Source organism: Juglans microcarpa x Juglans regia, chromosome 1D (assembly GCF_004785595.1).
Source record: "Juglans microcarpa x Juglans regia isolate MS1-56 chromosome 1D, Jm3101_v1.0, whole genome shotgun sequence".
In the NCBI taxonomy this organism is placed as follows: Eukaryota; Viridiplantae; Streptophyta; class Magnoliopsida; order Fagales; family Juglandaceae; genus Juglans; species Juglans microcarpa x Juglans regia.
In genome coordinates this window covers 41,555,396-41,582,823 of record NC_054594.1, presented here as the reverse complement: position 1 = coordinate 41,582,823, position 27,428 = coordinate 41,555,396, and the positions used below count along the sequence as shown (strand labels likewise).

At 36.4% G+C, this 27,428-nt stretch overlaps 3 protein-coding genes across 3 annotated transcripts; 2 read left to right on the top strand and 1 right to left on the bottom strand.

Annotated features, from left to right (window-relative positions):
• Positions 1 to 1,013: 1,013 nt before the first annotated feature.
• On the top strand, positions 1,014 to 7,213 carry LOC121247582 (U-box domain-containing protein 52-like). Its single transcript, XM_041145960.1, has 8 exons — positions 1,014 to 1,200; positions 1,604 to 1,704; positions 1,796 to 1,917; positions 2,845 to 3,039; positions 3,546 to 3,828; positions 4,538 to 4,639; positions 4,758 to 5,186; positions 5,768 to 7,213. Exons 1-8 carry the CDS (start codon positions 1,014 to 1,016, stop codon positions 6,542 to 6,544), a joined length of 2,196 nt encoding a protein of 731 aa, XP_041001894.1. The 3' UTR covers positions 6,545 to 7,213.
• Positions 7,214 to 8,314: 1,101 nt separating this feature from the next.
• On the top strand, positions 8,315 to 9,287 carry LOC121261314 (mitochondrial import inner membrane translocase subunit TIM23-1-like). Its single transcript, XM_041163629.1, has one exon. It carries the CDS (start codon positions 8,456 to 8,458, stop codon positions 9,026 to 9,028), a length of 573 nt encoding a protein of 190 aa, XP_041019563.1. The 5' UTR covers positions 8,315 to 8,455; the 3' UTR covers positions 9,029 to 9,287.
• Positions 9,288 to 10,191: 904 nt separating this feature from the next.
• On the bottom strand, positions 10,192 to 22,080 carry LOC121259109 (dihydrolipoyllysine-residue acetyltransferase component 2 of pyruvate dehydrogenase complex, mitochondrial-like). Its single transcript, XM_041160604.1, has 19 exons — positions 21,910 to 22,080; positions 20,519 to 20,612; positions 16,093 to 16,169; positions 15,602 to 15,699; positions 15,461 to 15,501; positions 13,900 to 13,955; positions 13,741 to 13,815; positions 13,530 to 13,622; positions 13,075 to 13,320; positions 12,883 to 12,955; positions 12,669 to 12,769; positions 12,161 to 12,246; positions 12,007 to 12,082; positions 11,400 to 11,467; positions 11,243 to 11,309; positions 11,058 to 11,153; positions 10,860 to 10,962; positions 10,643 to 10,738; positions 10,192 to 10,539 (listed from the first exon to the last, which is right to left on the bottom strand). The coding sequence occupies exons 1-19, from the start codon at positions 21,946 to 21,948 to the stop codon at positions 10,469 to 10,471; spliced, it is 1,656 nt and encodes a 551-aa protein (XP_041016538.1). The 5' UTR covers positions 21,949 to 22,080; the 3' UTR covers positions 10,192 to 10,468.
• Positions 22,081 to 27,428: the final 5,348 nt, after the last annotated feature.

Below are 27,428 nucleotides of genomic sequence, written 5' to 3'. Positions count from 1 at the left end.
CCAGTGGGCTTCCATTTTTTCTGGGGTTGTTGTATGCCCAACTTTTGTGCCCATTTTATAGATATATCAGACGTTATTTGCCGGTTCTGTTTTGGTGGGTTTGAATAAAGAGTTCGGATGGGATGGGATGATATATTTTGTTAAAAATAAAATAAAATATTATTAAATATAATATTTTAATATTATTTTTATTTTAAAATTTAAAAAAATTAAATTATTTATTATATTTTTATATAAAATTTAAAAAAATATATAATAATGAGATTAGATGACATGAGATAGATTTTACTATGCAAACCCATCAGTATCTTTTAGGCAAAGTGTATTGACATGTCAAGATCAGTCCCCAAAAGTCTCCTAGCTTTGAAGTCGATCGGTGATATATATATGCATGGTTGTAATACCCCGGCCTGCATCCCGCCATCACACCTTACATTAAATTAATTATTTTTATAAAATTAATAACCCCTATATTTTTCTAGCATATAGAAAACAAAAAATATACCCAAAGAACTAACAAAACAAAATAAGAAAATGTTAGTTTGTTACTGAGTTTGACTGCTACTTCATTTTAATTTTTTTTTTAAAATATTTAAAGAAATTACTACTGATGAATTTGTGTATTTTTAAAATATTTTTTAAAAAAATAAGAGATTGCATTAGGGGTAAAATATGTAATAATAACATATATAACACCAAAGGTGCGGGCGGGATGTGTGGAGACTGGAGCAGGAAAGGATCTAATGTAATTAAAAACCATATATAATTCCAACGGCCTCTTAGAAGTCAAAGATAGAAAAGAGAGGAGGAGAATTGTCTTGAGTTAGTCAAACTCAAGGTTTATTGTCTATAGTTAACCAGTCTCGGCCATATTTAGAAAAAAGGCTATGGAAGAGTAACAACCCAAGAACTAACTGACGACGCCTTTTTTCATTCCGATTTCCTTTCTTTCTTATTTGGATGTCAGCCCTGATCCACCACATGCTCTCCCTACTGGTCGTGCCCAAAACATCATGATCCTCTCTCGAACATCATCTTTGGTCGATGACGACGACGACAACGTTAATTCCACGGTGATTGCCATTGATAAAGATAAGAATAGCCATTATGCCGTGAAATGGGCTGTCGACAACCTTTTGGGCCGTAGTACTGATCATTGCATTCAGCTCGTCCATGTTCGAAATCAATGCTTGCATCCTCGTAGGTACCCTTCTCTTTCATCATCGTCATCATCATTCATAATGTTCAGTGATCACCATCACGGTTACTATGCATGCATACATATATATATATATGGCATATATAATAATACTAGTGGATGGAATTATATATAGAACTCATGTTTAGGATTGTGATCTACGTACGAACATCATTTCACTGTCCATGACATTAAATTAATCTTGCATGCATGTCATGACATGCTTTCATTCCTCTTTGGCATTGCTGTGGTTGCATGCCATTCCATGCATCTAGCATCATCATCATCATTTTCAATGCAGTCACGGCCATATTTCAGCGTGCAGATTAGCTATATATATATATATATATATATATATAATTTGCATTAATTTGCTTGATGTCTGCTGCTATTTGATTTTTATAGACGATTTTGATCAAGCTGTCTCCAAAGAAGGTCGCCCACCAAATGAACCCGAGCTGCAACAGTTATTCCTTCCCTACCGTGGATTCTGCGCTCGAAAAGGGGTGAGTAGATCAGGGATACACATATTGCAACACTACTTATCGGCAAATGGGAACGTACGTCTAATTTGTTTTCATGAATTGAGCATTTCAGATACAAGCAAAGGAGGTGATTCTCCATGACATTGACATTCCAAGCGCACTTATCGATTATATTGCTCACCATTCCATCAGCAATATCGTCGTTGGTGCTTCCCATCGGAATGCTATTACAAGGTCTGATCTCTACATCTTCTTGTAATATATAGGAATTACATGATCGATCCTCAAACTACGCTGTTTCTGCTATTTCTCCTCACAAAATGTATAATCCGCTTCGTCATCAAATTAATTTAATTTCCCGCAACTCGACTGCGATGCCATTTGTTTAATTCTGATCTTTCTGAAAACTTTCTCGATCGCTCTCCGAAAAAATTCCAACGACGTCTCCCCACCCGAAAATATTTAGCCAAAGAAACAGGAAAAGCAAAGTCGCATATGATCACCCACGTCGTAGGTCGCTCCAAAAATCCCACGTCCGCGTCCATGTTCCTCAGCACCCTGTTGCTTGTATGACTGAACGCACATGCCAGATGGCTGCCTCAACGACGTTGTCATTGCCAACCACTCCCTTAGTCAACACCAAGATCGTCACGTCTTGCTCGATCTCCTTGATCAAATGCGAGGGAGCCAACCCTGCCCTGAGCCCTTATGTCGTCTGGCACCCTATCATCCTGGGGCAATCACGACGCATTTGCCTGCCTCATCGGCTTTGTCCGCGTTCGCCACGCACGTTCATGGCTCAGAGCACATCCTCCGACCCAAACGTCGTGGCCTTTCAGAACTTTTCCTTCTTCTTTGGCTAAAGTTTTGGGTGGGATTAAGGTCTTGGAAAAGACACAGAGCTGAGGAGATAACACATCAAAGTGGGATATTTTGGAAAGGACAAAATGTAGGACACCGCAGTCTGGTTGCAGGAAGCATCTGTTTCTTAGCATCTCTAGATAGACTAGACTCTAGCTAATATTAGAAGAAAGCCTAGGAAATGGCAAAGTCCAGTGACTTGATGTCCTGTGGTTCGTAGGCATTGATGATCAAGTTTGTATCTTTATTTTTTAGCCTTTACTCCAAGCATAAATTATTGTTTTCTGCGTCTCCATACAGGAAATTTAGAGATGCAGATGTGCCATCTAGCCTATTCAAATCTGCACCAGCATCATGTGCGATCTATGTCATATCAAAAGGAAAAGTTCAGTCAACCCGTCCCGCAGGTCGATCCGAAACTTCGAGGCAGCGTTCGCAAAAGGGAGTTAGACATACTGCTCATCCTGATACCCATGACTCTGATGATACAAACAGGTAATTTCAAAACGTTACGTGCTTAGTAAAAACAAAAACTTGTAATGTTCAAATCAAACCTATTTTTATGTTCCAAAAAGAATTATCAATTTTATAACCGAAAGTCCTTGAAATCATTACATATCTCAAGAGGCTCAGGGCCGGGGAGAGGGGGCCATAGACGCTTGTTAATTTCTTGTTATGGAGAAAACGTTATGCTATAAAAAGGCCACTAGATATATATCAGAAATAATGGCCAGAACTGACAATGGAAGCAGAGAGAAAAGCTGTGGAATCAGATGAAGCAGTGTTTCTTTGTGGTTCGAAAGTGATGAACAAATAAAAGAAAATTTTTTCAGAAAAACTAGTGAAAAAAGTCATCTCTATGAAACTTGAGACAATAAAAAACTTACCGTCTCACCTTTATATTATTGAATATCGATGTTAATAAATAGAAGGTCCATTAAATCCCCTGAACTAACAAATTATGATGTTGCTTTGCTTCTGTCAATTGCTTGTTAATGCAGAAACTCTGTTGTTGTTGGAAGATGGAGAAGCACAGGTTCTGACAAAATTTTTCTCGATAGAAGCAGCGATTCCTTGCATACACCACAAAGCAACTTTGGGTCTAGCAGCAGGACTAGCTCTCCGACGTTATCAATAGACAGTTACGCATCAGCCAGTTCATCCCAAAGAAATAGTGATTCGTCTGAGCCATTCGGCTTCCGCTCATACGACATGTACTTGGACAACTTAGAATCCTCAGTGGCCTTGGAGAGCTCCAATAGCCCTGGCTCCTCACAAACCATGGTAAGTACAAAACTTGTAGGACCGCGCTTCTGCATTGTCAACCCAGATGATAGTTACTTGAAGATTTATGTCATAATTTATATTTTATAACCATAGCTTACTGAAGAAAGTGCGTTTGGACAGTCGTAATAATTTAAGAGTTGCATATGTCATGCCATTGGGGGTTACTGGCCCTTTTTTGTTCATCATCCAAAGATGATTTCCGCCATGATTTTTGCAAGCAATAATTTTGTTTTGTATTGCACCTCAACAAAGAGGTCGGCACTCAGCAGGATAACATAGAAACAACAGGGTGACTAAAAAGAATCTAGATTCATAAGTTAGAGTAATTTCCTCACAGGCTGTCATAAAATCAAATAGGTTCTTAAGTGTTATCACTGTACCCATTGATTAGTGACTGGACCCATTTTCTGGCTTTAGTAGCTAAGAACTATGTTCTCAAATACAACTCATGGATCTTAAATGTTTTGAAAATTTCCTTTCTAAATGTTTATAGATAGCATACACCAATATTCCAGCAAGAAAGCAAGTCCTCCAAGAAAAGTCGTGACCGATGCTAAGCCTACCATTGCAAGATGCATCCATCCAGAATTATAGCCCAGTTTTCATGTGCATGTCTGCCTTTGCGCCTTTGATATATTTTAAAAATCTTTTTAGGGATGGTTAGACAAATAATAATGTATGCCCTGTTTTATGAGTCATCTTACAGAAAGGCATCGAGGCCGAAAAGATGAGACTGAGAATTGAACTGAAACACACCATGGATACGTATAACTCAGTTTGCAAAGAAGCTGTTGTAGCCAGACAGAAGGTAAGATCGTATTCTTAAACTAGATCAGATGTTTTTGATCATTGGATGATCTTATTAGGAGCTTAGAAGTAGTCAATTGTAATGCATACCTGGAAGGTGCAACTATTTCTGTATCCAGGCAGGAGAACTTCAGCAATGGAAAAAATTTGAACAGCATAAATTAGAGGAGGCCAAGCTTGCTGAAGAGGCTGCATTAGTTTTAGCTGAAGTGGAGAGGCATAAGACAAAGGCTGCCTTGGAAGCAGCCAAGATGCAACAAAGGCTAGTAGAAATGGAAACACAACGGAGAAAGAACACAGAAATGCAGGCCAAGCAGGAGGCAGAAGAGAAGAAGAGAGCAATGGATACACTGGCAAACAACAACGTTGTATATCGAAGATATTCCATGACAGAGATTGAAGTGGCAACTGATCATTTTAACAGTGCATTGAAGATTGGTGAAGGTGGATATGGACCTGTTTATAAAGGCGTGCTTGATCACACTGTTGTTGCCATCAAGATCTTGAGGCCAGACTTATCACAGGGGCAACAACAATTCCAACGAGAGGTAATTACATTCTTGTTCTTTTTGGCAGAAAATTGGGTTTTGCAAATAATTAGATTTTTGCAGTTCAGTTTTATATGGGTTTATTTCTAGTTGAATGAATTTTCATGGAATTGGTAGTTAAACATACTTGAACATCTTTAGGACAAATCTCTGTAGAAAAACATGGACATGACCTGTTACTAGTCCACACAAACACATCACCAATAAAACACTAGAATTTCAGCGTTATGGTTGTGTGGTACAGACATGTTTTTGCATTCTAAACACTCGGAGAATTATTCTCAAATGAATTGTCACCAGTGGAAAGGCTGCAAGTGACAAAAGAGTGGGGTTTTTCACAATTCTTAGCAGTTGCCATTTTGACAGGACTCAGCAATGCTGTCTTTTCTAATAACAAAACAGTGCGGTTATTCCTCCTTTGTATGTGGAAATTACAACATAAATAGAATATGACTCTGTTTGATTAATAAATCATATCGTGACCTTAGAAAGTGGAAAGAATGGTTATAAGAAGGGATAAGTGACAATTATACCAAGGAGCCTATTGAGAATATGTCCTTGTTGTCGTCTTCTTCGTGCAGATTGAAGTTCTAAGCTGTATCAGACACCCCAACATGGTTCTTCTTCTAGGTGCCTGCCCAGAGTATGGTTGCCTTGTGTACGAGTACATGGACAATGGCAGCTTAGAAGATCGGCTCTTCCGAAAAGACGACACTCCCCCAATACCATGGCCAACTCGTTTCAAGATAGCTGCTGAAATTGCCACTGGTCTTCGTTTTCTCCAAACTGACCCAGAGCCCATAGTTCATCGTGATCTCAAGCCAGGAAACATTCTTTTAGACAAAAATTACCAGAGCAAGATAAGTGATGTGGGTTTGGCCCGGCTAGTGCCACCATCTGCAGCTGATTCTGTCACTCAATATCACATGACTGCTGCCGCCGGTACCTTTTGCTACATTGATCCCGAGTATCAACAAACAGGAGAATTGAGTGTGAAATCTGATATATATTCATTGGGTGTGGTGCTGCTGCAAATCATTACAGCAAGGCCTCCAATTGGATTAGCCCACCAGGTCGGGGAGGCCATTGAGCAAGAAACATTCTCGGAGATGCTTGATCCAACAGTGACAGATTGGCCTATCGAAGAGGCTCTATCCTTAGCTAATCTTGCTCTGAAATGCTGCGAGATGAGGAAGAGGGATAGGCCAGATCTTGGTTCGGTTTTGTTACCGGAGCTTGACCGGTTAAGGGATCTTGGGTCTGTCTATTTGTCCATTAATAATCAGATGATTCCTAATGAAACACGCTTTCCTAACTCTGATCCGGTGATTGGATCAACTGTGAATGAGGTTAGTTAATGTTACCCTTATTCTATTTCTTCTTTTGATCGGTGCTCTGGACGTGCTTAATCAAGAACTGAAACTCGACAACTCTGCAAAAACTTATTGAAATTCTCCATGAAACACCTCTCCAACTGTATATTAATCTTCCATTTTGCATGTTCAGGAGGAGGCGGAGCATGACATATTGGAAATAGACATCCAACGTAGATCAGTATGAGAAGAAGGTTGCTGCTATTAATTATTAAAGAGTCCTTGATCTCTGAATATGGAGCTATAGAGCACAAAACACAGCAGCTTTTCGGGAAACAATAATTGGAAACTCAACAAAAGAGGTATATTGAAGGCTTTTTGCAGGTTTTTCCTCAACTGGTACTCAAATATCAAACAAGAGTGTGCACGTCCTTTTCGTAAATTAAGAGCATCAAGACAAGTTCTCTGGCTGCATGCAGTGGAGTGCAGCGTACCAAACCCAAGAAAGCATCCCACCCTCTCATGCATATACCTCCTTCAATTCAGTACCAAAGCAAGATCGAAGATATTTAAAGGGATCATATGTTTCAAAAGAACTCCCTGGAGTGATCGTCCTTCTATCATGTTACGCATGAATAACAGAGACACAAGGTTAAACCAATAATATTGAATATTATAGTAAATACTGTTTTTTTATCATAAATTACTCTTTTTCAAGAAATGTTAAGAAGAATATTCACTCTACTGACGCATCATTATCTATCAACTATCTAATTAATTTTAAATCGAATCGACTGTAATATATTAGAATTTTATGAGATTTGAGAGCATTAATTGTTGTTTATAACATTATTCATTTATTCAAGACTGTTTTGGATTCATTAGGATGAAATTATTAAGTTTAGATTAAATTGCTGGGTTGGAAAACTTTAGACATATTTCGTACGAGTTGTGCTATACATAAGTCACACACTCTGCACACCACTTAAAAAATATGTAATTTTATTCTTTTATGCTTATGTTTGAGATTTCATATTTCATGAAACATAAGGATAAAATAATAAATTCATATATTTTTAAGTGGTGTGTAAGAGTGTAAAGCTTATGTATAGAATTTTTCATTTCTTAGATGTTGTTGTCTGGATTTGAGTTTCACAGTATTTATTAAGCATTGCGTGACATTATCTATCAACTCTTTAATTAATTATAAATCGATTCAAAGATCGATCAACAATAATATATTAGAACATTATGAGTTTGAGAATACCTATTAATTGTTGTTTATAACAATATTAGATGAAATTGAAGTTGGGTGGAAAAACTTTAGACATATTTTTCACACATTGTGTGAATTTAAGTTCCACAATATTTATTGAGTATTTATTAAATAATTAATGATGTCTGATAAATTTATCAGAACAAATATAATAATATTATGAAACCCTTTCCTATTTGAAAAATAATTTTATATATAGATCTCTTATAGTTATATCCTAGGTTTGAGTAGAGAATAGACAGATACAAATATAGTACTTAATTACGTAGCATTAACAGTTATTCAATTCAACTCAACTTAATTTATCTTAATTTATTATTATAATTTTTTTAAATTCTAATATAAAATATAATAAATAATTTAATATTTTTAAATTATAAAATAATAATAATATTAAAAAATAATATTTTATTATTTTAATTCAATTCAACGTTTAAATGTAAACTTAAAAAAAAAAAAAAAAAAAAAAAAAAAAAAAAAAAAAAAAAAAAAAAAAGAGGAGGAGGTGGGTCTAACTCGGAGACCAAACTTTCTGGAAGCTGGGCAACCCGAGTTCAAGAACACGTATTCTTGCCAGGAAAGCACCCCGTCTGTCCCTGACCTATAAATATAACAACCAAACCCTAATAACCAGAATCCCCAAGAAAGGTAAGAGAGAGAGAGAGGGTGAGAGGGAGAGAATGGCTCACAGACACTCGGATCACGAACAAGGATCCGACCCCTCTACGCAGGCCCGATTCTACGACCCCTACCAGGGCATCCAGTTTCCGATCCCCGCTCGGAATGTTTACCAGCTCCCAACGGGACCGCAGTACCTCTTCGACGAGGAGGCTAGCCGTAACCGCCGAGGATGGAGCGACAACATCACCTTCCTCACCGGCTGCGGATACCTCGCCGGCGCAATCGGCGGCGGCGTCTCCGGATTGGTATCCGGCGTCGGCTCCTTCGAGCCCGGAGACACCACCAAGCTCCGCCTCAACCGGGTCCTCAACTCCTCTGGCCATGCTGGCCGGGCCTGGGGCAACCGGCTTGGCGTCATCGGCCTCATGTACGCCGGCATGGAGAGCGGTATTGTAGCCCTCAGGGACACGGACGACGTCTGGAATAGCGTGGCGGCTGGGCTTGGAACTGGCGCCGTGTATCGGGCGGCGCGTGGCGTCAGGTCCGCGGCGGTGGCGGGCGCACTCGGTGGAGTCTTGGTCGGTGTTGCCGTCACGGCAAAGCAGGCTATGAAGCGATACGTGCCCATATGATGATTCCGGTTCTAATCTCTGTTTGGGCCTCTACAAGTCTTATATGTTTTCCTGCTTCAAAGATTGGAAATTTTGATAGTTCATATCTGACAATAGTTGTAATGATTCGATTCATGAATAGTTTATGCATGGGACAGACATGCTTTGGTAGTATTTTTGGTTTGTCATGTTTTCGTTTGTTTTTCCGATGTAATTTTTCCAAATGTTGGATAAAGAATAAAACTTTGAATGAATACAAACTTCAGCATACCGAAATGAAAATTTTTTTTTTTTTTTGTGTTTTATGTGAAATGGGTTGCCTGTAGGTTGGTGATATGGTTAATCATGTTTTAATTGGTAGGGGGTTGTAGCTGTAGATATTGCTTGCGTTGTTTTTTATTTGTTTTGAAACTTAAATTGATAGCTCTGAATGTCTGGGACAGGATGTTAAGATTGATTTACTTAGTAATTCAGGTACATGATTAAAGGGGTTCGTTATTTTTGTTCAGGCCATTTGTTATTTCGTTATTTCAAGTGTTGATTGATATGGCATGGTTTGATGTTGAGAGTATTTCCCATATATTGGTTCATTTTTTCCTAAAGCAGAGTTGCCGGATTGAGTTTTCTGATATTGTTACTTAAAAAAAAAAGTTCTCTGCTATTGTTGAATTTCTTGATGGATGTCCTATTGAATATACTTTTTGATGTTGCTCTTGATTGCTACCAAACACTTGTTGAGCTTATTGAGAGGATAATCTGTCTTAATAAAACAGAATGGTTATTGCTAAGTGTAAACATGATGAGTGAATGTTGTTCTCAGATCTGCTCTCAACTCATCTTATCTAATAATATTTTTTCAAATTTCTACATAAAATAAAATAAACAATAATTTTTTCGAATCTCAAAATAAAAATAATATTAAAAAAATATATTCTATCAATATTTTATTTAACTTTTAACTTTAATCTCAATTCAATTTATTTCATCTACTAAAACAAACAAGTTATCAATCCAATTTTGGATTTAAGTATATTAAAAGAATGTGAACCTTCAAGACGGTAACCGGTGAGATCGAGGACCAAAAGCAGACTTCTGGAAGTTTGGAGCAAAAAAACTGAGCTTGTGGTTAACCTGTGGTCGGCTTTCATGCAGAAATAAGAATAAAAGCAGAGCAAAGCGTGTAATGCAACAATGCCAAGATTCATATCCCCACTCAGAATATAATGGGAAACCTGTATACAAAATTCAGTGCATCACTCATGCCTGACCAACCACTCTTTAGTCTTTATTCCCAAAATAATCTTATTTCAGTGAGTTAACACTACAGACGGGAAGAAACCTGCCCAGTTGTAAAATATCGCTAGTTCAATTCGAATTGCTGAACAGCAGTCGAGTCCCTCTTCTTGATTGATTGGGGCGAGAAAGATAACTATATGAAGAGAAATAAGCAAGCCCGTCATTTTACAGCAACATCGACTCGGGATTCTCGATGTAGCCCTTGAATGCTTTCAGCCATTCCGCACCAACTGCACCTAAATATACGAGGAAGTCATACCATCAGAGACACATCTCAGAGAAAACAAGGCTGTCTTACACTGATCCCATATGCTATAGACTTCTATCAAAGCTACTAACCATCAATAACACGATGATCACAGCTCATTGTTACAGACATGAAGGAAGCGAAGTTGAATTGTTCAGGGCCCGAACCAGGTACAGCCCTTTTCTCGGCTGCTCAAGGACAAGTAAAATAATTACAACGGTGATAATGATGATGAAAAGGATAATTACTTTGTTCCAACAAAAAAAAAAAAAAAAAAAAAAAAAAAACATTAGAGAAGTGTCAACTTACCAGACCCAATTGCAAGAATGCCTGACTGAGGAGGGTTAATGATGGCACAAAATTGCTTGATACCAAAGGGACCGCCCAAATTTGACACTGTAAATGTACCTCCCTGCAAAGAGAGTAAACCCAGTATTCAATAACAATCTTGTCAGACAATCATTCATCCGTGAGCAGTAGTAAATAACACAAAAACACGATTCTGACCTCATAATCATCTGGTTTTAAGCTGTTCTCTTTGGCTTTCTGTGCTAATTGTTTGACCTCTTCAGCTATCCTGGATAGACCTTTCTTGTCTGCATCCTGTGAATTTTACAATTCATCTGAGATGAGCTATATTGAAACTCCAGCGAGAAATATTTCAACAGGACTAGACTCGGGCAACCACTCACCCTGATGACTGGAACAAAGAGTCCATTATCTGTCTGAACTGCAACATTTATGTTTATGTTGTGATGCCTAGATCAGAAGCCAAAGAAGCATTACATATAATTAAAAGTTTAGTTCAATACAAAAACTTAATTAAAATGTCAATCACTATATACTTACTGGCGGATGTACTCATCTGTCCATGAACTATTGCATTGAGGAACTTTACGAAGAGCCAAAGCAACGGCCTGCAGTAACGCTTATATTTATTCAATCAATGGAAAAAGGAAGGTGCCACCCCGCTCTCGTATAGGTGGTAAAAGCCTCCTCAGCGAGATACTAAAGGCACACGTGGAGGTCATGTTCATTCCACACCCCATCCCCCCCCCCCCCCAAAAAAAAAATCCCAAACCTGTTTAATGTGTGGGGTGTGTGTTGTGCTGTGTTTGCAAGCACGTGATTAAGAGTGAAAATTTGGAGGATTTGGTGTCCAAATCAGCAATCAAACATCTGAAAGTTCAAGATGTTCACAACATGACTAAACTTTATATTGTATTTGCTGATTAAAAAATGTGCAGATCAGTTCAAATTTAAAATTCTCAAACACAGTGATTCAGAGCAATTCCCAGTTGGACTATACAATCTTGTGAAGGGCTGAAAAAGAGTCTACCCTAAGTAGAGGGTGGGAATATGTGGTGTTGTTCTAGTATGGCCCAAGAGTGAGTAAGTAGTCAATAAAGCAGACCAATAAAAAACGACTATTTGAGAGCAGGATTCAATGTAATACCTTAATAACAAGATCATTAACTGATATACGCTTTCCGCCAGATTCTTCTTGTAATTGATTTAGTTGGCTCCGCAAACTGCAGAAAAAACAGTTACATCATACAAAATTATCAAGAGATGGCTCCCTTTAAAGTGAAGAAGGAACTAATACTCACTCCAGGAGTTTGTCGACACAAGTGTCTACCGTGAGATAATAATGGGGAATAGTTTGCTTAGAGAATAATAAGCGCGAAGCTGTGACCTGCCAAAATACCACAGGGTATAAGCTTTGGGTAGCCAGAATTTTTAATTGTAAAATTAACAGAATTTCCATCAAAGATGTATGGAAGTGAATACATTATATAGGTGATGACAATTATGGACAAAATAACAATACTATCAAAAGGAAGGAAAAGTGAAAAATAACATAAGATGAGACAGTCACATGAGTTGCAAATTACTGGGGCTATATACATTTAGACTTCTGGGGACTCCAGGTAATTAATTGGCTGTGATGAGCTGAGACCTTGACATGCATATAATTTGAAACGATAAAACTAGTTATGGGATTAAACATTGCGTATCTCTAGAATTAATATTGTGAATTAAAATCCCAAAGTTTATCTCATTACGGCTTTTAATACAAAGATGCCGTAGACAACAATAGTTTATTCAATATATTACCTTCCTTATTTGAGAATGAGGGATGTCGGTATAGTCTAATGCTGCAGGTGTAGCAGCCTTAGCCATAGGAGCTGTCGCCAAAGCTTCCTTCCCACGAGAGGCTGCATCATATGGAGAAAAATATTATTTAATCATCAGCTCAAGATTATCTATTCAAAACAACATAACAGCAGCACCAGAAACCCACAATAAATATGTTTTAAAAGTATAATACCCAAGTAATCTTCAATATCCGCCTTCACAATGTGTCCATCTGGACCAGTTCCTTTAATGCTTGAGAGAGGTACCTAAATAAGTGAAAAAGAAAGTCAAACCAGGAGTCAATTAGAAATGGCTCAACATTAAATGTGTCCAAGCAGTCTAACACTGAAAAAGATTTCAGTCACAGAATGTATGGATAACTAACATTATGTTCTTCAGCCAATTTTCTAGCAAGAGGGCTAGAAAAAATACGATCTTTGGTAGGTGGAGCAGTAGTCGGCTTGGATGTCTTCTGCTCGGAAGAACTGACTGGTTGTTCAGCTACCTCTTTTTTTGGTGGAGCTGGGGGAGATGACTCTTTAACAGCAGCAGCAGCTGCATCTGATGCCGAAGGTTTGTACTCTTTAAATTTTGCAATATTCTCCTCATCTTCAACAGTTATAGCAATCACCTATACAAGATCATATACAAACAACTAACATTCAATACAAAACTCCACATAAGTTGCCTTCTAATACGTGAGAAAATCTGGCAGGTAGGGTGACATGGACACAATGTGTTTCCCCTTTCCATCCTACTTCACATTTGATCTGAGAACCACAGATATATATACATATATATACATATATTCGCTTGAGTTGCACTATAGTCGCCCAATACCTCACCAACTTTAATTTCTTTTGATCCATCTCCATGTATAATCTTAGCTAGATAGCCTTCTTCCATGCATTCCATCTCAACTGTTGCTTTATCCTTTGAATATCATGCATGTAAAAAAGAAAAATGCCAATAGTCAGTTATTAGTAAAGAACGTAGCCTGAATTTTAGTCAACCGAGGGACTCCAACCAACAGACAGTATTAGAACCCTACCGTTTCAACTTCACAAAGCACTTCACCAGGAGAAACTTTATCACCCTCTTTCTTCAACCACCTCGCAATATTACCCTGCATGTCATTATAAGAAATCAATTAGAAAAAAAACAGTAGATTTAGATTGTTGTGACGTTTATGTGTCAGAAAGGTACAAACCTCTGTCATTGTAGGTGACAGAGAAGGCATTCCAATCTCTTGGTGTGAAGGAAGGCCTGAAAATATTGTACAGAATCCATGATAAGTTGAAAGACAATACAAATGTGGATAAATTTTCTTTTAAGAAGAGAACAATGCAGAAGCAAAACACAATTAGTCTCATTCTCAAACCAATGCAGAAAATATCTCAATGCCAATGGTAAACAAGAACTGTAGCTTTATTAATCACATTGTACACTTTTGCCAAACCAAGGCAAAAGATCAAAGGAAAAAACACCACGAAATATTGCATAACAAAGCAAAGTTTTTTTAAAAAAGCAACACAGCAAAAACTAAATAAAAATGACAAACTGAAATCAATGATTTTGCCAGATGGTGGCAAGCAGCTTAGACAAAAAAAAAGGATCAGATTCCAGCTTAGATGAGCCGACTGCACTTTCCTTTTTGGCTTTGCTGTCCCACTGGGGTTGGGTTCTAATGTTATGCTGAAATGTCAGCTATGAAACGTGTTTTGCTAACTTGCCACGAGCTTGATTTGCATAATGTAAGATTTGAGTCTGACTAATTATTGGTTGTTGAATGGATTGGAAAACATTTCTACCCCCTGGAAGTAAAGAGCACTTTGGGATAAGGTGTTGGGACAGCTACACTATGTTTGCTGTGAGTTGGTATGCACGTATAGAGAGGGTAATTGACTGGCGGAGATGGATTGGCTAATTTTGGTGCAGCAGTGAACTCAGCTACCTTCTCCTCTATTTATGAGTTTCCTTGTCACCTTCTTGGCCACTTTATGTTGGACAAATCTGAATTACCATGCTTTCAACATTTGGAGTTTTTTCTTTTTAATTGAAAACTTATATTTTGTAGGTTCCTGTTTTATCCAAAGAAATTCTCATGGATATAAATCAAAACGTGACCTATATAAAAATAAGTGTTTGAATAACAAGATGGTGTACTTATAAGAAAGAAGGATTAACAAGATTGTGCTTTATCACCTATCCTGGTGCTTCACTTGTATAAAATAACCAAGTAAACATAGAAACAACCAAGGAACAACTTCAAAAGAACTCCTATAGAAACTATGCATGCATTCCTCCCATCCTTGGAGATGCCATGCCTTCTCAGTGCATTTAGTATTTAGATCTTCTAGATATCTCAAGCTTCAAGGCCATCAATAAATTTGAAATAACTCATGAGTATGTAAAACAACCAGATGAGAGCATGGCATGAACCAAAGAGCCTCAGTGATAGCTGTTTAAAGAAAAGTGATGAACTGGCATCACATATCTCCAAACAGCAGAAATGACATTGTTCATGATGCTCTCTCTCTTTTGTGGGGACTGTAACAGTAACCTCCATTTTCTCTCATATACTTTCATACATAGGTGGTGTCCCTTGGCATCTTTTTAAGGGATTTTCTATAATTAAATAAATATGTATATTTATGCATTTCGCAGTTATTAAAAAGCAGGAAAACTATGAAAAAAAATTAAAATAAAGAATAACACCAAATAAGGTGCTGCAAAAGTTGGGAGGAGAACAAGAAAACCTTTAACTTTACCTGAATCAGATGAAAAACTTCTCCGCATGTATACCTGTGAACTGATATATTAAAAAAAAAAGGGAACTTTAATTATCAAGAAAACATCGGATTAAATACCCCTTTTCCTTTAAAAAAGGAACTACCAGGTGGACAGTATACCATGAAAACCGTTGATTGAAAGCCAGTCCTGCAATCGGATTTCTCGTTTGCATTGTGGTCAATGAGATATTTCGCTTCTGTATATCAAACACTGTTATCTGCAGAACATTATAAGTGACGGTAAGCATTTGAAACAGAAAAATTATATTTGCAAGCTGTTGTGGAAGGCACACAGTCCACATTGCTGATAGGTATGATTTGATTTGCAAGAAAATTTTAATTTTAAACTTATCTTGCAAATCAAATCCTACCATGTCAATGGTAAGGAGGGTGTGTCCTCCACACTAGCTTGCAATTAGAAGGTCTCTTTGAAATTTTCCCTAAGTTTATTATTGAAATAGAAATAAATAAACAAATGTTGACCAGAATATGAAGCAATAGAACAAGTAAACCAAAGAAAGAAAGGTTAAAAGTGAAACAGAAGTATTGCAAGCCCTGCAATGATGCCTAATTTATTGCTCATTAATGCAACAGAAGTTGGCAGTGCTTACCGTGCCATTAGTGGCAGACCTGGAAACAGTCTCTCTTTCTGAAGGAGCATAACAATGACGGCAAATCCTCCAAATATCTAAGAAAAGTAACCAGCTTTGCTTAAAACAACAGAAACAAGGTTTGTATAGACTTATGACACAACCACCACAAGAGGTTATGCCTTATATCTTGTACACAGAACCATGATATAGAACCTCCAGTCAATAGTGAAATGGTTTGAGTTATGATGTTTTATTAGGTTTTGGGAAATGAGAGAGAAAAGATTGAATAAAAATATTATAAAGTTAAAATATTGTTAGAATATTATTTTTTAATATTATTTTTGTTTTAAGATTTGAAAAAGTTGAATTGTTTTTTATGTTTTGTTTGGAAGTTTGGAAAAATTGTAATGATTAGATAAAAAAGTTGAAGATTTGAAATTGGAAAAGTGTTTGTGTTAGAGCGATGTTTGGGAAGGACATGAGATGAGATGAGATGAGATGAAATGGGATGGGATGGGATGAGATGAAACCTATTCCCAAACAACCCCTTAAGCTGGGCAAATCATATGCAAGAATAATTTCTCTGGGTGGTTGTAACAACCCGACCCAAAAATTAGGATGTTTTCATATTAGTATTATTATTATTATTTTATAATATTATAGAGTTTTGTTTGAATTTTTAAATATCATTTCTTCCTATCCCAACCCGTTAGCAACAACCTCACACTCATCCTTATCCCTTAAATTGATAAATTCGAATCCTACTAGGAGACGAACTCGTATGAGAAAACCCTACCATAGTTTTTCCTCTATAAAAGCTCACGAAGCCTCTTATTAAATACACCACAAACCAGATCCACGCACCCAGCCACTACACAGCACCCTCACCGACAGTTCCTCCACGTCGAGACCCCACAGAAAACTGCCATGCATCACGCTGCCATGCACATGCCCCTCATGCACGAAAGCAGTCCTGTTTTGCACCCATCGAACAGAGCATCGTCAGCAACAACCATGAAAGGCCACAACTCGACGACGGAGCCACCGCAGCGACTCCACTACGCAGACCATGCACGACCACGAGAACCACCAGGGCACGCCGCCAGCCACCACAGAAGACATCGGCAGTGGCTCTTTGGCCGTATACTTCTACTGCCGTCACCAACCACTTCAAGGGACATCGGAGCACCACCCACGGTGACAGAAACTGCCGGCCGTCCTTGTCCCGTCGCACCCACTCCCTTCCGGGTAGCCTACCGCCGTCCGCCACCCTCGCCTCACTCTTTTCCTCTCGGTAAACATCTCTCACTCTCCCTCTCTCTCTCTCGGTTGCACTGCCGCTTGGTTCACTTCCTTCGGCGTCGCACCACCTCAGACGAGCCCCAGTCGCGCCGCCGTGACCCCCGCCAGCAACCCAGGACCGCCGCACGTCAGCCTCTCTCTCGGTGAGTCCTCTGCCTCGCACGCGTCTTCCGTTGCCTCTGTTTCTCTACATAACGTATTAGTTGCTTTTTAGGTTTATTTTCACTCAGTGCAAGTGTTTAAAGGAGATTACTTTTATACCCTTTGTAACCCCTTCCCATAGTATCTTCAGTGTTTTTAAGTACGATTACATTTATAACTTATTGTTTAAGTGTATGTTAATTTATGAATGAATATGTCATTGTATTGAAATTGAGTCTAATTTTTATTAAATAAAGATATTAGTCATAAGCTCTTTGTGTATAAGAAAGTGTTTAAAGAATTTAAAATGTGTTCTAAAGTATATTATGGAGCCTATTATATGTTATACTTTAAAAAGAAATTAAGGAATTTTAAACTATATTAGTTATTATTAATTTTACAATTAAATTTCAGTAGTAAATAGTAAGTGTTTAAATCTTTTATTTTAAATACTTTAAATCTATGGTGTGAAGTGAATCTTTAATGTTATTATAATAGATTTTGATATTTTTATGCTATTAGAGTTGTAAATTTAAGAATAAAGAAATATGTTAAGAATATTTAAATGATATTATTATTTATTCGATTTCTTGTTTAATTATGTTAATTATAAGAAAGGAAACCTATTTTAAGAATTTAAGTTTTTATGACTTATCTTTAATAGAATTGATTATATCTCAAGTATTATACTAAGTTATATTTTGAAAGTAAGAATATGCTATTAGTATTGTAAATAATTTAAGATATCAGTATTCATTGTTTTAGTGATAAACAGAATATTTATTTGATTATGTTCTACGATGTGAATTTTTTTAATTAAGTAAAACTTAGTTAAGAATTTAAGTTTTATGAATTATTTTAAAATAGCTCGAGTATTTCCACTATATTATAGATTAGTATTTTAGTAATTTAAATATTATGATTTATTGATTAAAGGGTTAAACAAAAGATTTGTTTGACTGCCTATTAGATTGTGAAATTGATTTAGTAGGATATTGGTACATATTGTTTCCAAACAGATTTAGTGATAGTTATTATTGCGTATAGGTGTCGAGTTACGAAGTGATATTCAGGAAGAAGCACAGTGAGGTAAGTAAATTTGATCATAAATTAGGTCATCACAGTTAGCTTATATGTATGTATTATCCAAGCCAGTTCATTAATAGCCACTATTTATGAACCCCTCATGTCATATGCAAGCATGTCATCTAGCATAGCATACGACCATGTCATTCCGCATCATGTTTAAATTCAGAATTTATGATTATGTATGTAGTATGTCATGCATCTCATGTGTATAAGATACGTAAGCCATCTTAAATTCAAGTGTAAGATAATATCAGATCAGTTAATAAGATGGCCATTCAGATGCATGGTACCAATGCAGTTCAGTTCAGTTTCAGGGTGGTGTGCAAGCCACGAACTCAGTCGTGGTCCACCATAGTATGCTAGAATACTATCAGCAGTTCCCCTTGCTACAGCGGGATGTGGGGCTGGTGCACAACCTTGCACACAGGGTTAAGTGTGTTGGCCAGTCAGATAAATCAGTTAAGTCAGATAAATCAGTTAAATCAGATAAATCAGTCAAATCAGTCAGTTAAAACAGTCATACATAGCATAAGCATCAGTATGAACAGTCATGAATTTTAAGCAGCATGAAAGTTGTTATGAAAATCTTATGTTTATTACGTTTACGTTGTGATAGATTTCTTACTGAGTCATCGACTCATTTTAGTTTGTTTTCATGTTTTTAATCACCCAGGTGAAGATGATGATTACGAGCAGGCAGGCCAGGAGTAGAAGGAGCATTTTAGTTTTAGTTCAGACTTTCTAAAATAAAACGTGTCTTTTATGACATGAATTTATTCAGTTTATTCCTTTAAATTTTTGGAAGACAATTTTATTAGACCTTTTATTTCATAATAAATTATTTCAGTTTATTTTTCAATTATGAAATTAGAGAATCGCTTGCCGGGTTTATTTTTTTATGAAAAACACGTGACACACCTAACCTACGGGAAGGGGGTGTTACAGTGGTAAACAACAAAGACTAACAATTTGAAGTATTTTTAGCACTTTTCAGCATCCTCACAACTTTCACTAGGCATTTAAGATAAAATCAAAGTCAAATTTAGACATGCATACAAGACGAAGCCTTCTAGGACAGAACAGCTTAGAAAATCCTAGTTTTTGGCATATGGTGAACCTAATTTTTTATAGATCTGCCTCAAAATTTAAGCAACAATAATCAGAAATTTACAGATGAGGAAAATTGATTTCTTGTTCACCTAAGGAACCTTCAGCCTACCACTGGCAGAGTACATTTTATAGTAGAAGCATTTATCGATAAAAGAGTAGGCATAGCCCAAGTACACAGAATACATAAATGATCTTTATGCAAATATTATAATATCAAGACACCCCAATAAAGAATAAACTTTCCACGAGATTAAAATATTTAAGAAGGGGAAAAACATATTACAGAACATGTACACAGAAACAGTCAATTTCCCCTCAAAAAACTTGTTGTTTATGTAGTGTCCAAAAATCTCACACTAATTGAACCTCTTCTTTCATCTGATCCAATACCCTCTCTCCCAATTTATACCAAAATATTTTTGGTAGAGAAGACATATTTCCCATGAACTGCATTCATTGTAATACTCCAGGATGTACAGACACATCCACATGCGTGATGGACCATTAGCATTAAGATGTGCACAAAAGAATAGACATTCAGAATTCCACACAAAAACGAGTTCTACACTATATACACAATCAATGCATCAATGCAATTGCACCGGTCTGGGAGACACCATAATTCCAAAAAAATAAATGCCCCATCGCATGCAAGACAGGAATTCTGACACTTTTAACTAAATCCCATTGACATGATGTGTTTGCGGATGAGAAAAAAAGGGAAATGGTGGGCAATGCTCATTGATACTTGATCTGTCATGAACAAGAAAGTAGACCCCTGTAATCGAGACATGCAGCTTACCATCTCTTTTACCAAAAGATGGCTGAGCATCCTTCGAAAGGCACCGAGTCAAAATAGCATAGTCATGCCACAGAAAATTGGGAGCATTTCTTAACTGCAATAAATTATTAAAAATAAATAAATAAGGTCCATATAAAACCAAGGAAAACATCAAGAACCAACAAACAGAATTCTACAGTTAATGCTTAAACCATGGTCAAATCAAGGGTATGAAGAAGCATAAGTAAAGATGAGACTATTGTGATCTTGGGGGCAGGGTATCATTTGATGTTGTGCAGAATGGAGGAAACTGATGCAAAGCAGAGAAGAACAAAGGATTTAGGTGGCTTCAAAATTAATATCTATTTCCACTAATGATGAGAGTTCCTTTCACTAAACTTATGAATAATTTGGATTACAAGCTTTTACCCACCTTCAGCCAAACAGCATCTTTCGCACTTTGGATTAAAAGCTTTATACATATTGAAACTCAGGTAGAGCTTATGATTTATACCTAAAAAATGTTGTGTGACGTTACAAATATACCCCAGTAAAACTGTGGATAGCTGCATAAATAAGGAGTGAATCAACCAATTCAACTGAGAGTATCCAAGATCCATCACGACATCTCGCAATCCCAACTATAGTAATTTTGAACCTCTTGGATTGGTAATATATCCAAGTAGTCACTCACATGTTAATTATACATCTGAGATTGGTTCAAGCCAATAAACTGTTAAAAATTGGGTTTCCATGCTTTAGTCGAAACCACACAAAGCACGCTACAAATGTAGTATCCCCTAAATACCCACAAATGCATTAACCCAAGCCTATAACCTATAAACAACGCAATATGCAAACAGATAGGCGATCTCACGACCACTAACATCAAAATTGAATTACCCATTTTTCTTTTTCCTAACTTGTAACTAGGCGTTCTCAGTTGTATACTTACTGTGTACTTGGACTATACATATTTGCTTGTTTCAACAAAATTTTATTTACTAAAACTTGAATTACCCAGAAAACACAATCACGATTTCAAAGCCGGAGCACTTAAAATTGAACATGGCACTAGATACCCCTTTACCAATAAGCCTTTCTTACGTGAATTATCGCTCTATAGACACGAATCTGATGCTTATGCCTAATAACTCAAAACTATAATGTTAGATTACCAAACTCACGACCGTCATAAAATTATGGAAATAATGAAATTGATTCTATAATTCAACTGGTGAACTCAGATTAAAACTGTGAAACGAGAAAATAAAATAAAATAAAATAAAAAAGAAAGAAGAAAGAAAGAAAAAAGGAACGAAAACCAGACGCATCTCCAATCAATGCTAAAAACGCAAATAAGCATACAATATGAAGATTGAGACACAGAGAGAGATAGAGAAATGGCACACCTTTTTGGAATGATTGATGATGCGAGATGCGTAAGCCATTTTTCGTATCTCCGATCAAATTGTCCGAAGAACAACAAATCAACGAAAAAGTTCTACAAAGCCGCCTGCAGGGAGAACCACCGGGTTGAAACCAGCTTGACACAAGTTCCCTTTGCTTGGTAAAGTGGACAGATTGGACTTATACGTTCGGCCCCAGATCGCCGTTGATCGTACGGTCGTACCGACATATTCACTGTTAAAAATTCTACTGACACCTAGCAAAATTTTATGGATACGGCTACTATTCCGTCCCGACCCCAGCCTAAAAGGGTTTTGTATTTTTTTTATTTTAATATTTTTTTAATATATTTAAATATTTTAAAAAAATAAAACAAATACATTAATATATGTAAAATTATTTTTTTAATTATTAAGTAAAAATAAATAAAAAATTTGACCAGCGGTCAAATAAAGTGGATAAAATGAGGAGACAAAATAGTATTTTCTAAATTTTATATCTCAATTAGATATTACAATTTTTTAAAATTTTTGTTTAAATATATAATAAATAATTTTATTTTTAAAATAATAATAATAATAATAAATAATATTTTATCTAAAAATATCTCATATTATGTCACTATCTAAACAGATGTAAATTATCTAGAATAATATTTTTTTTGAAATATAGAATAACTCTTTTACTAATTATATTGAAGTTGTTTTCATTGTTTTCTTTTTTATTTTATTTTATGGACAAACCAAAATTTTCTTCTCATTCGCATTTTCCTTTTTTTTCCCTTTTAACCGTTAAACACCTCATGTTTGGATGGACCTGATTATAATATCTTTTTTCGTTCTTCTCTTTATGCATATTCTTAATATGTGACTTTTTTTTTTTTTTTAAGCAAGCATTTATATTATATAGCTAGTGCAGTAAATAAGTTCCCGTATATGGATTACAAACCCGTGGTTGGATCTTTCTCATTATGAAAGTTCAGTAAACTATGTGAAATAAAATTGAGGGGTATGTTTCCAAGGGCCTGAGTTGAAGCTTCCCAATTTGCCAAGTTGTGTGCGCATCAATTCTCAAATCGATAAATTTTAACAATTTTTCAGTCTTCAAAATTGCTAAATAGTTGTTTCATATCATTTATAATTGGCTGTATTTTCCAATTCAATGAAAGAGTTGAATTCTTGATGGCTTGTTCTACCAAGCTGGAGTCTCTTGCTACTATGATTTTGTTCAAACCCATTGAAACTGCTTCTTGTATAATCATTTTTGCTGCAAATTCTTCTCCTACATTTGGATTAGTACTTGGAATGTAATCTGTTTTAGCCAGGACTGTAGGACCTGAATCAGATCTACCAAGAGCAACAATGATGCTGCCATTTTTCCTGACAATCACATTAAAAGAGAGGAGGTAGTGATCTTTACAGAGTAAATGACTCTCATTATCAACCTGTCGGTTTTTTAGGGGTCAAAACCTTTTTTGCTTAAAGTAATTCTTTGCCAGTTTGTGAGAAAATCTAATAGTGAGGGATTTTTAAGACTGTGAACAACTTTATTTCTTAGGAACCAGAGATTATCCATCGAAAGTGTTGCAAAGATTTGAAAGTAGTGGTGTTCACTTGCAGGTAAATGAAGACTCAGAGAGAAGTTTATGATATTTTGAATCCAATTTGGGACAGTTAAATCAGGAAAAGAGGAGATATATACGTGTCAGGGAGTATTTCTCCATAGAATCATCGAATGCATGCATTTCAAAAAGAGGTGGCTGATACTTTCTTCTTCCAAATTACACAAAGGACAAAGGATTTGGTCAACTTCCAAATTGACTATTATCTTTAGGTTGGATTTGGTTGGGAGAATATTATAGCTAACTTTCCAAAGGAAAAGCTTGAGTTTGTCTTGCATTTTAATCTTCCATAGCTTTTTCCAGTTAACATCCTCATTCTGTGTAGAATTTTGGTTAAGAACAAGTGCAGAATAGGCAGATTTTACAGAAAAGTTGCCAGTTGTGTGATGAATCCATTTAATTTTGTCTTCACTGTTATGAAATTCGAAGTCAAAGAGTGGAATTTTTTCAATTTCAATGGAAGTGTTAGTATTAAAACATTGCTTAAAGAAGAAGTGTATTCCATCTTCGAAGTTCCTCAAGAGTGAGTTCAAAAACAGTGGTGCTTAAATCAAATTGATTGTTGTTCTTATTTGGGACATGTTTGAAATGAAGGAGTGTGGGAATCCATGGATCAATCTAAACTCTAGCTTTCATTCCATTATTGATTTGGTAATAGTAGTTAGATTTTATAAAGTCTATTTGTTTCAGTAAACCTTTCCAAATCCAAAAGTCAGAGGCTTTTGGATTTGCCTCTAAGAATGTTGAATTTCTCAAGTATTTTCTAGTTAGAATCTGTTTCCAAATACTGTTTGAGTCTGTAAAAAAACACCAAACCAATTTTGAAACAAGAGCACTATTGAAGAGGGAAAGTTGTTGAACTCCAAGACCTCTTATAGTTTTTGGGGTGCATATACTTTTCCAAGGTTTTGGGATATAATTATGAGAGTTTTAAGAATCATTTCCCCACCAAAATCTTTGAAACATTGAATCCAGATTTTTTGTGACAGATTTGGGAATCACTGTTGTAGTCATCATAGGAAGGAATTGCACTAGCTACTGCACGAATGAGAGTAGTTTTTACAGCTTGGGAAAGAAGCTTAGATTTCTAACCTTGAAGTTTTGTTTGAATTTTTTCTTGGACTTCAGTAAGGAAGATTTTTTTTCTTTAACCCAACGCTCAGTGGGAGACCCAAGTATTTGATGTGTTGGGGCTGATGCTTTTAGGTTTAAAATCTCTTTCACTGCATGTTTTGTATTTGCTTGGGTATTGTTGCTAAAGTGAATGGATGATTTCCCAGTATTGACTCTTTAACCAAACCAAGAATTGTAAACCTTCAGGCAGTTAGCAAAGGCCCTAGTTGTCTGAGTAGTAGTTGTTTCAAAGAGAATGATATCATCTGCAAAGAGCAGATGAGATAAGGAATGACATCTACTGGAAATTTTTATGCCTTTGATATGATTTTGCAATTATTCCTTGTGAATGAATCTTGTCAAAACCTCATAGCCCATAATTAAAAGGAATGGGGACAGAGGATATCATTGTCTCAATCCCCTCAATGACTTGAAGAAACCTTTGGAAGTACCATTGATGATGATTGAATAAGTAACAATGGTAATACATTCCTTTATCCAGTTAACCCAAGTTTGTTTGAACCCAAGGTTTCGAAAGATGCTAAAGATAAAAGACCATTTCATATAATCAAAGGCTTTTTCCACATCAATTTTAACGGTCATTTGTTCCTTTTGACATTTCTTCCTCTTGAGGTGGTGAAAACTTTCCTAAGCCAGGATAGTATTTTCCTGGATAAGCCTACTAGGTACAAAAGCTGCTTGGTAAGGGGAGATAATGTTTGGGAGGATGAGTTTGAGTCTATTTGCAAGAATTTTGGTAATGATTTTATAACAGACATTTGATAAGCTAATGAGAAGAAAGTGATGAACTTCATTGGAATTTTCTTTTTTTGGAACCAGAACAATGTTGGTGTGATTTAACTCCTTTAAAAGTTTATCATTAATGAAAATGTTTTTTATTGTACTAATAAGATCATGCTTGATGGCCTCCCAATAAAGCTTGTAAAACAAACCCGTGAAGCCATCAGGTCCAGGAGCTTTTGTTGGGTGGATTTGTTTAACTGTTTCCCAGATTTCTTCATTTAAGGGTATTTTACACAGGTTAAAATTATCATATTCAGAAATTTTATTAGGTAAAAGATTTTCTAATTCATCAAAAGCTATTGCATTTAAGGATTGGAAATTTGTTTGAAAATGATCTTGGAATTTCATATTTATGGCATGAGAGTCAGAAGTCTATTAATTGGGGCCAATTTTCAAGCAATCTATTATGTTTCTTCTACGTCTGATTGTAGTGGATGCATGAAAAAATTTGGTGTTAAGGTCAGTAGTTGTCAACCAAGTGATTCTAGATTTTTGTCGCCACAAAGCTTCATCTCTTTTCAGGAGAGTGTTCAGTTGTTCTTTGAGATTGTTCTCTAGATTCGGTGGAATTTGTTGTGGAGATTGGGATTGAACTATATTGAGAGTGTGGTTCAGATTATTAATCTCAGTTTGAATGTGACCAAAACTTTCTTTATTCCAAACCTTTAGAGCATGTTTTGTGGCTTTGAGTTTTTTTGTGAGAATGTAAGCTGGGGTTCCATCAATGTTGAAATTCTAAACCTTTTTGATGATGCCAAAACTAGAAGGGTCGAGGGTCCAAAATTTCTCAAATTTAAAGGTTTTCGGGTGAGTATTAGGATTTGTGGTATTCAGTAAGATAAGGGAATGATCTGAGAAGTTCCTTGTGAGATAAGTAATGTCAGTTTCAGGAAATAGGGTATTCCAGTTAACATTTGCCACCCCTATCTAATCTCTCACAAATGTTGTTTGGACCTTGCCTATTGTTCGACCAAATGTATGTTGGACCAGAAAAAACTAAGTCTAAACGACCAAATTCCTCCATATAAAGATGGAGACCTCTAGGATTAGAAGTCCAAGTCACTGGTTGACCACCAATTTTTTCCAATTGTGACAATATAGAATTAAAGTCTCATATGGAGAGAATTGGCCTTGAAAATGACTTAGTTATCCCTTCTAGCTTTCCCCAAAAATTTTTCTTCCTTATAGAAAGAAGCAAGACAATAAATCAAATTAAGCAGCCATAGCACGTGCAAAGGATACGAATAGACTAACAAAGATATAATATTAGGAGAAATGTTAACACAATCAACATCAAACCCAGGGCGATAAAGTAGCAAAAGACCACCTCATTTCCCTGTCGGTTGAATATTTACATATTGAGCAAAACCTAGAATATTTACAATATTAGGAGTATTAAAAGCATTGAGCAGTGTTTTAGAAAGGAAGATAACATCTGGGCTATGAACCCTAATGATGGCCTTGAGGGATCTGAATGCACGGGGTCGACGTAAGCCCATGCAATTCCATGAAATGAGTTTCATGGATTCTCTGGAGGCAGTGAAGACCCTGCCTCATCAATCATTGGATTAGTGGGGAAGAGATTCATTATTTGAGAATGAGGTTCATTATCGACATTTTTCTCCTTTGGCTTGAGGTACGGTGAGAATCTTGAGGCCCCAGCCGCTCGACTTGCTCTTTTCTTTTCCTTTTTCTCAGCTTTTTTGTTTGGGTTCATTTTTTATATCATTTGCGCCTAGACACCTCCGTGGAAGCTTTGCTCTACTATCTCTTGGCTTGCTGTGTCTTCAACTAGTATTATTGAGCTCAAGAAACATCGCTTGACAAGTTTGAATCCCACATTATTCTCCAACATAAATTTTTTTCTCTTATTCTCAGTTGTGGCAAGGGTTGGGGAAGGTGGGTTTTCAACGAGGGAGGTGAAGGGTGGACTTCTTTCAGAAGACTGTCATTTTTGCATTGTTCTTTGAATGGGCTAGGGCA

Bases quoted from the DNA above. Each gene is read 5' to 3' on its own strand.
- LOC121261314 (XM_041163629.1), top strand. From the start codon at position 8,456: ATGGCTCACAGACACTCGGATCACGAACAAGGATCCGACCCCTCTACG.
- LOC121247582 (XM_041145960.1), top strand. From the start codon at position 1,014: ATGATCCTCTCTCGAACATCATCTTTGGTCGATGACGACGACGACAAC. The intron at 3,829-4,537 runs GTAAGTACAAAA...GTCATCTTACAG, and splicing joins CTGGCTCCTCACAAACCATG to AAAGGCATCGAGGCCGAAAA. The intron at 5,187-5,767 runs GTAATTACATTC...TTCTTCGTGCAG, and splicing joins AACAACAATTCCAACGAGAG to ATTGAAGTTCTAAGCTGTAT.
- LOC121259109 (XM_041160604.1), bottom strand. From the start codon at position 21,948: ATGGCTTACGCATCTCGCATCATCAATCATTCCAAAAAG. The intron at 12,247-12,668 runs GTAATATATTGA...GTATTTTGGCAG, and splicing joins CTCATTCTCAAATAAGGAAG to GTCACAGCTTCGCGCTTATT. The intron at 12,083-12,160 runs GTGAGTATTAGT...TTTTTTCTGCAG, and splicing joins TGTGTCGACAAACTCCTGGA to TTTGCGGAGCCAACTAAATC.